We start from the raw sequence: 9,481 nt of genomic DNA on the forward strand, positions 1-9,481 counted from the left end.
AAAAAAAAAAAAGACTATTTTCCAAAAGATAAACAACCAAACAGGAAGCTGAACTCAGAGAGGTAACGGTAAACAAAATATAAGAGTATAGAAAAGGAGAAACAAAGGACAATATGATTTGAGGACAAATACCTACAAAAGAACAAGTATTAGATTTGGAGAATAAAAAGAGAATTGCAAAGTGGAAGTTAATCTGAAAGAATTACTCAAAATGAAGGAATAAAGCCAAGAAAACAGAAAAATTTGTAAGAGAAGAAAAGAGACATAGGAGACAGAATAATAAGGTTAATTACAGAAAAAGAATTCAGAATAATAATAGTGAAGACGATTCAAGACCTCGGAAAAAGAATGGAGGCAAAGATCGAGAAGATGCAAGAAATGTTTAACAAAAACCTAGAAGAATTAAAGAACAAACAAACAGAGATGAACAATACAATAACTAAAATGAAAAATACACTAGGAGGAATCAATAGCAGAATAACTGAGGCAGAAGAACGGATAAGTGAACTGGAAGACAGAATGGTGGAATTCACTGCCATGGAACAGAATTTAAAAAATGAATGAAAAGAAATGAAGACAACCTAAGAGACCTCTGGGACAACATTAAATGCCAACAACATTTGCATTATAGGGGTCCCAGAAGGAGAAGAGAGAGATAAAGGACCCGAGAAAATATCTGAAGAGATCAGAGTCGAAAACTTCCTTAACAGGGGAAAGGAAATAAACACCCAAGTCCAGGAAGCACAGAGCATCCCAGGCAGGACAAACCCAAGGAGAAACATGCTGAAACACCTAGTAATCAAACTGACAAAAATTAAAGACAAAGAAAAATTACTGAAAGCAGAAAGGGAAAAACAACAAATAACATACAAGGGAACTCCCATAAGGTTAACAGCTGATTTCTCAGCAGGAACTGTACAAGCCACAAGGGAGTGGCATGACATATTTAAAGAGATGAAAGGGAACAACATACAACCAAGATTACTCTACCCAGAAAGGATCTCATTCAGATTTGATGGAGAAATCAAAAGTTTTACAGATAAGCAAATGCTAAGAGGATTCAGCACCACCAAACCAGCCCTACAACAAATGTTAAAGGAACTTCTCTAGGTGGGAAACACAAGAGAAGAAAAGGACCTACAAAAACAAACACAAAACAATTAAGAAAATGGTAATAGGAACATACATATCAATAAGAAAGAAACTAAGACATAAATGAAAACATACCCCATGTTCATAGACTGGAAGGCTGAATATTGTTAAGATGTCAAATACTACCCAAAGTGATCTACAGATTTAATGCAATTCCTATAAAAATCCCAATGACTTTTTTTTTCAGAAATAGAAAAACCCATCCTAAAATTCACACGGATTTCCAAAGGACCTGAGGTAGCTAGAGGACTCATACTTCCTGATTTCAAAACTTACTACAAAGCTACAGTAATCAAAAAACATATATAAAAACAGACATATACACCAATGGAATAGAAGAGAGAACACAGAAATAAACCCTTGCATATATGGTCAAAGGATTTTTGACAAGAATGCCAAGACCATTCACTGGAGAAAGGACAGTTTTTTCAAAAAATGGTTCTGAGAAAACTAGGTATTCACATGCAAAAGAATGAAGTTAGATCCATACCTAAAGCTACATACAAAAATTAATTCAGGGCTTCCCTGGTGGCGCAGTGGTTGAGAGTCCGCCTGCTGATGCAGGGGACACGGGTTCATGCCCCGGTCCGGGAAGATCCCACATGCCGTGGAGCGGCTAGGCCCGTGAGACATGGCCGCTGAGCCTGTGCTCCACAACGGGAGAGGCCCGCGTACCGCAAAAAAAAAAAACAACAAAAAATTAATTCAAAATGGATCAAAAACTTAAATCTAAAACCATAAAACTCTTTTCACAACTTGGGATTTGGCAATGATTTCTTGGATATGACACCACAGGCACAAGCAACAAAAGAAAAAATAGACAAATAAGACTTCATAAAAAATTTTAAACTGTATGCATTGACAACAAACAATATCAACAGAGTAAAAAGGCAACCCACAGAATGAGAGAAAATATTTATAAACCTGATAAAGGATTAATATTCAGAATATATAGAAAGCTCCTGAAACTAACAATAAAAAACAAACTCAATTCAAAAATGGACAAAGGACTTGAAAAGACATTTTTCCAAAGAAGATATACAAATGACCAATAAGCACATGAAAAGACATTTAACATCATTAATCATTAGGGAAATTCAAATCAAATCTAGGCAATCAAACCTAACCTCATACCCAGTAGAACGGCTACTATCAAAAAAACAAAATAAATACTGGCAAAGATGTGGAGAAATTGGAACCCTTAGGCTCTGCTGGTAGAAAGGCAAAATGGTATAGCCCTGGTGGAAAATAGTATGGCAGTTCCTCAAAAAATTAAAAATAGAATTACCATTTGATCCAGCAATTCCATTTCTGGGTATATACCCCAAAGAATCGCAAGCAAGGTCTCAAAGAGACAGTTTTACACCCATGTTCATAGTAGCATTATTCACAGTAGCTAAAACATGGAAGCAACACAGTATCCACTGACAGACAGACAGATGACCAAAATGTGTTATATACATGCAATGGAATGTTATTCAGCCTTAAAAAGGAAGGAAATCCTGACATATGCTATAGCATGGATGTACACTGATGACACCACACTAAGTGAAATAAGCCAGTCACAAAAAGACAAATATTGCACCATTCCACTTATATGAGATACTTGCAATAGTCAGAATCATAGACAAAGAAAGTAGAATGGTGGTTGCCAGGACTAGGGGCAAGAAGGAACAAGGAGTTATTGTTTAATGGGTACTGAGTTTCAGTTTTACAAGATGTCAAGTATTAAAGAGATGGATGGTGAGGACAGTTGCACAGTATTATGAATGCATTTAATACCACTGAACAGTATACTTATTAAGATAGTAAATTTTATGTCATGTGTATTTTACCAGAATAAAAACAATTTTGGAAAAAAGAAAAGATATCAATCACATCAAAATTTGTGAGATGCAGTTAATGCAACACTTGGAGGGAAATTTATAACACAAATTATCTATATTAGAAAAGAAGAAAGGTTTCAACTCAATCACTTCAGTTTCTACCTTAAGAAACTAGAAAGATAAGAGCAAATTACTCCTAAAGAAAGCAGAAAATAGGAAATAATAAAGTTAAGAGTAGAAATCAATGAAACAGAGAACAGAAAAGTAGACAGTATCAATAAACCAGGAGCTGGTTCTTTGAGAAAATAAATAAAGCTGAAAACTTCTAAGCCAGACTATTAAGTACAAAAAAAAAAAAGGGAAACAAATTTCTGAAATCAAGAATGAGAAAGGAAAAACCATTACAGAATCTAAAGACATCAAAAGGATAATAAAGGAATACTATAAACACTTGTATGCCAGTAAATTCAACAACCTAGATGAAATGGACAAATTCCTTGAAAGGCACAAACTAGAAATAATGTTCAATCAAGAAGAAATGGATAACCTGATTAGCCTTACATCTCTTTTAAAAATTGGATTTGTATTTAAAAATCTTCCCTCAAAGAAAACTCAAGACCAAGATGGCTTCACTGGGGAATTGTACAAAATATGTAAGGAAGAAATAACACCAATTCTTTACAAACTCTTCTAAAAAACTGAAGAGGAGAGAGCATTTATTAGGAGAGCACACCTTGTCATTAAAAACCACACAAAAGAATTACAAGAAAACAAACTGCAGCCCTATGAGGCGGATACTAACAATCATTACATTTTAGAGATAAACTGAGGACTAAAGAGATTCAGAAACTTGCCTAAGACTGCAGAGCTAAAAATTGGCAGGCAACCTGGATTTCAGAACAGAGGCTCTTAACCATAACACTATAACTGCTTCTCAAATTCAATTAAATTCTAGACACTCCTGCAAAAGAAAATAGTAAGAAAATAGTATGCTGCCCCATACTTACCTAGAAACTATGCTGGAACCATTATAGAGATCACTAGCATATGATAATGTAGCCAAAGGTCGTACTGAATTATATCGAGTAAACTTGGACAAGCATTCCTGAAATTCATCCAACTGGCTCGCAGTTCGACTGTCATCTATATGAAGAAAACAAAATAAATGAATTGAACTGCAACATAAGTCAAAGAGCAATATCCACAGACTAAAAACTATATTCTAAACACAAACAACTCTTCAAGAGTACTTAGAGAAGACTAACATACACAAATTAATGAGCTGATCTTTCAACTTTTAAGAAAAATTTCTCAGTGGTTCTTGAAAGACACTGTCTCTCTCAACACCAGTAAGAACATACTGTGAATTCTTTTTCTTTTTTAAGCAATAATTTCTTGCAAAAACAAAAATACCTCTGATCAAGAGAAGTTAAATCATTTATTAAAAGAAAATCCCTTATCAATGAAGAAGGTGAGGGTGGAGAGACAAGTATATATACGGGACAGGGTATTTGTTAAAGGAACATGTTTACAGGGATATATCTTCATGTTCATGCTTACTTATAGTCAAGACACAATTAATAATAACATAATTTAGACTAAAAATTGATTTTTAAGTAAAAAGAAAGTGAAATATTTGTTCACATTATAGTTTGAAGTGTTTCAAATCCAATTATGGGATGAGAGTAAAAAACTGCAGTGTATGAATTATTAATTTTCAAAATCAAACTTAAAACAGGTTCACTCAAATGTCTTGGTGGAATACAGAAAACAATAATTCCATCCAATAGAACTCTTTACAAATACTTTGAGTAAAGTCCATTTCAGTAAACTATTCATAACTAAATGATGTAGAATTTAAATCACAAAATCAGGTTATAAAGGACCCGAGAAGACAGCTAATTTACTCTCCAATGTAGAAACAGGCCTACAGTGAAAGCATGAATAAAAACATTATTTTTCAAAACTGCTTAAAGTTTGGACTTGCGTTTTCCCTTCCAAAGAAAAAGAACACAATTACTTTAGTTAGCTTTCTATATTGAAACTTGAAATAAGCCTGTTACAACACTGTGTTTTCATACCTTCTTCCTTATTCTTAGCTCATATACATACATACACACACAGAACTTTTTTGAGGTAAACTTTTGTGATTTCCCTTCTTAAATGTCCTCTGAAAATACTAGTAAGTAAAAAGAAATTAAGCTGTAAGAATCATTAAGTCAAAAGAGTTACTATTACTCTACTATATGATCTATAATAAAGAATTTATTTATTTTATCTGGAGATTTCCAGTTATCTTGAATTGCTGATATGAAGAACTTTATCTAACAATTATTATAAAGAAAAACAAACAATTATTTGAGGAAACTAAGTAAGCTTCTGTCCCTAATATTTTACATTTTAAAGATTTAAACACTAACTTAACATAGTCATCTAACGACCTACATTAAAAGGGCTCAATTTTGTAGTGTTTCCATTCTAGAAAACGCAAAAGGAACAAACCCAATTAGCATGAAATATCAAAATGTTATTGAGCAAAAGTACTTGGTCCACAAAAATTATTCTCAGGAAATTCAACAAATTATAAATAAAACATAGGTTATTGCAAAAGCGGGGGGTGGGGTATCAACTGTACTGCAAAGTGGTTTGGATACAACGTGCATCCAACCATGTAACTGGTTCTTTTTACATATAACCCTATTACTGTGAGCTACTTAATGTAGTAAATACTGAAAAGACAGTTACTTTAGCTAGCCATTTAAAAATTGTTTTAATATTAATATATTCTTTCAACATTTTGACATCAATCCCTAAGTACATAAAATTCACAAGCATTCAAGAATGTCTATTCTGCAGAAGATCACAATCCTTTTCTAGGGTAGTTGAACTTCTGGCCATCATATCCACTCATTTAACACCTACTTTCAACAGAAGTTATAAAAATAACACTAAAAGCAGTTATTTCAGTATCTGAAAGCATAGGGATTAGATTTCACTTATCTGGTTGTAAAAAGGTAGGATTTTGTTTGCTTGGTCGGTTTATGATCAATACCCATACATATCTGATGGCATATCACCTCTCCTATTCTAATTACAGATTAGTTTGCAAAAGTGTGTTCAGTGTCTCTTCTGTCTTCTAATGCTCTATAATTTAGCTTCTCTTTCAATTACAATTAAGAGTTCAAAGCATTTATTTCTTAGTCTTCATGTCTCATTTTCATAGATGAAAATAAAACTTGGGGATGGGGAGTGTATTCTCATTTGAAAATATACAAAAGGACAATCAAACTCTTAGGTACCCCATTACAAAGAAGTTTAAATTTCCTTTTTACAGCCAAGGACACTAGGAGGGACTCCATATTCAGCAATATGATTAGTGTAGACACTGTGCAAATTTGTTAAGTTAAATTTGAGATTCCTAAAAACTAAAGACAACGTGTTAAGTACAATACAGCCATGTCTACAAAAATAAAAATATATTTTTCCTCCTGGTTTTAACTTACTAGTCTACCTCCCTATAAAGCTATATCTCCAAAATAAATTAAATTGGTTTGTAATTACCTTTACTATCCCATAGCATGCCTATGCTATCTATAGTTATTTACAAATTATTAATCAATAGCCTACTCCAATCTCTCTTTCCCATCTTGCTCTCTCTTTTTAATGTCTGCCATTTGCCTGTGGTTGTATTTCAACATCATACCAACAAGTAACATGTGAAAGGGTTAACATGAACCCTCTGCCAGTCAGTAGAATGTAGGTCTCAGACCACTTGCAATGTTACAGCTTCCTACTACAGTTTATAGACTATTACAGAAGTTTAATAAGGGGCTCAATTCTCAAGACAATACAATGAGAGCTTTCCAGCTGTATGAAAACTGTTGATTATTAATTTCAAACACACTTATGAACAAAGTTTGGCTTTCTTCTAGTCTTCACAGGAAAAATGCTATGTGAATCTATATACATTTTTCTGCCACCTCCAGTCCTGAGGCAAATTTCTCCAAAGATTCTCTCTCTATAATGTGTGGATTATAATACAAACATGCCTATTCAAGAGAAAACCAAGGCAAAATTTTTAACAATTAATAAAATATCAGACATTTTTTTTCCTTGGTGGTCCTCATTTTGAGCAGGTGTATTACAAATGACATCAATTAATTGAGAATCTAACTTATACCAAGCATTGTATTTTACATGCATCATCTATAAACCTTAAAAAAAAAAAAACCCTGCTGGGTCGGTATAAATGTCCCTACCGCAGTGGTGAGCAAAGATACCAAGAAAGGCTAAAGATCAGAGAACTAACAAAAAGAGAACAGAACTACATTACTTTTCTATAGCAATAAAAATATTCTATACTATCGTGTACAAATCTTTGCATAAGTTATTTCCTCTACTTTGAATATGTTTCTAATTACCTTTTTTAGTTAATTAATACTAGCTTTGACTAAATACATCTATAAAATCCTTACAGGAATCATTCTCTTACATTTCTCCATTTACAACATGGCACGGCTTTTTCACTCCCAGTTATATTACTGGATATTCTTCTCTATTCCCTTAATCCCCTCTGCATATGTATATAACATAAAATATCACATAGAATTATTTACCTGTTGCTTTCCCCCACTAAATTCATAATACTCCTTGATGACAAGAACAAGTACTTTCATCTTTTTATTCGTAGCATAGAGGACAGTGCTTAGAACTTAAAAAATGTTGAAGAATAGAAGGCAACTGAATGGAACTTGGCTGACTTGCTTTTAACTTTATACAGCTCACTATATACAGATTAAAAATTCCCAAATAAAGAAAGAGAACAAAAATAGATGTGGAAAAGCAATGTTCTCCAAGATGTCTAAGAACCTCCACAATACTGTGCTAAACTGTGTTGAAAATAGACACTTTTGCTTTCCATAAATCCAGCATAAGAAGCTATATATGGATATGAAATATGAATCTGAGATATTTTAAGAAGTCCTGAATGTACCTGAGATACGAGACATCCTTGTAGAAAAGTAACATTGCTCTAAGTCTTCAAAATGAGCAGTGAGTCGTTTTCGTCTTGATGCTAATGTGCTGTTATACCAGGGCTGTTTCTTTGTCTAAGGTGATAACAAGAAAATACACTTGTAACTCAGAACAAATCATATTATTTCTCTGCACAGAATATCCAAATGCTTGAAGATGTAATTTCAAAAGTTCACATTAAAATACTTACAAATAGCAAAATCCCGCAGTTCTTAGACCATACTTCGAATTCTTATTTTAAAGGGAAAATAGGTCAAGTTTATGAGAATAAAATGAGAAGCTTCTTTCAACTCTCCAAATTAAATGAAGATAGAATCCATTATAAGGGCTATTCTAAAACTTAGAATTTTGAAAATTTTACTTTAATATGCATCAATTGTTAGAAAACAATTACCAAAAGAAAACTAATTATTGCTTCATCATCCCTATATTGCACCCTATACCTTGTGAATAATAGGAACACTGCTTGACTGTACAGAATAGGTATTTAAATTAATACCGATTATTAGGTTAAGGGGTAGTTAATATGTATAGTTTAACATACACATTAGAAGACCCAAATAACTAAATCACATATATATATATTTAGAGAACAACAACAAATCTGAAATACACTGGCATATAAATCTTATTTTAAAAGTCTATAATCCTAAATATATAATATTACCAACACCATGTTAATTAAAACGGTATGAAAACCCTTCCACAAATCGTTACAAACTATTATGCTTGTGGCACATTAACAGATAAAGAGATAAGACACATAATGAGATCCTGAGATGACATAAGTTCACCAATAAGAATACCAGAACTGCAAATGTATTAAGTAAGAAATATTAAGTTACTACTATGAACAAAAAACACTTATCTAAAGTGAACTCCTGCTAAAAGTAAATGGTAAGTAAGAATTTTAAAGCTGTGCTTGGATCAAAAAAAAAAAAGACTATTTTCCAAAAGATAAACAACCAAACAGGAAGCTGAACTCAGAGAGGTAACGGTAAACAAAATATAAGAGTATAGAAAAGGAGAAACAAAGGACAATATGATTTGAGGACAAATACCTACAAAAGAACAAGTATTAGATTTGGAGAATAAAAAGAGAATTGCAAAGTGGAAGTTAATCTGAAAGAATTACTCAAAATGAAGGAATAAAGCCAAGAAAACAGAAAAATTTGTAAGAGAAGAAAAGAGACATAGGAGACAGAATAATAAGGTTAATTACAGAAAAAGAATTCAGAATAATAATAGTGAAGACGATTCAAGACCTCGGAAAAAGAATGGAGGCAAAGATCGAGAAGATGCAAGAAATGTTTAACAAAAACCTAGAAGAATTAAAGAACAAACAAACAGAGATGAACAATACAATAACTAAAATGAAAAATACACTAGGAGGAATCAATAGCAGAATAACTGAGGCAGAAGAACGGATAAGTGAACTGGAAGACAGAATGGTGGAATTCACTGCCATG

At 32.8% G+C, this 9,481-nt stretch overlaps 1 protein-coding gene across 2 annotated transcripts in view; it reads right to left on the reverse strand.

The window, feature by feature from the left end:
* Positions 1–9,481, reverse strand: part of COP1 (COP1 E3 ubiquitin ligase) — a 293,722-nt gene that overhangs the window by 147,961 nt on the left and 136,280 nt on the right. For both annotated transcript variants that reach the window (XM_055084173.1, XM_007117809.4), the window contains 2 exons: positions 7,972–8,086; positions 3,986–4,121 (listed from right to left, as the gene is read on the reverse strand). In XM_055084173.1, coding sequence (XP_054940148.1) covers positions 3,986–4,121; positions 7,972–8,086 — 251 coding nt within the window. The remainder of the gene's footprint in view (positions 1–3,985; positions 4,122–7,971; positions 8,087–9,481) is intronic.

The sequence above is a fragment of the Physeter macrocephalus genome, chromosome 4 (genome assembly GCF_002837175.3).
Source record: "Physeter macrocephalus isolate SW-GA chromosome 4, ASM283717v5, whole genome shotgun sequence".
Taxonomy (NCBI): domain Eukaryota; kingdom Metazoa; phylum Chordata; class Mammalia; order Artiodactyla; family Physeteridae; genus Physeter; species Physeter macrocephalus.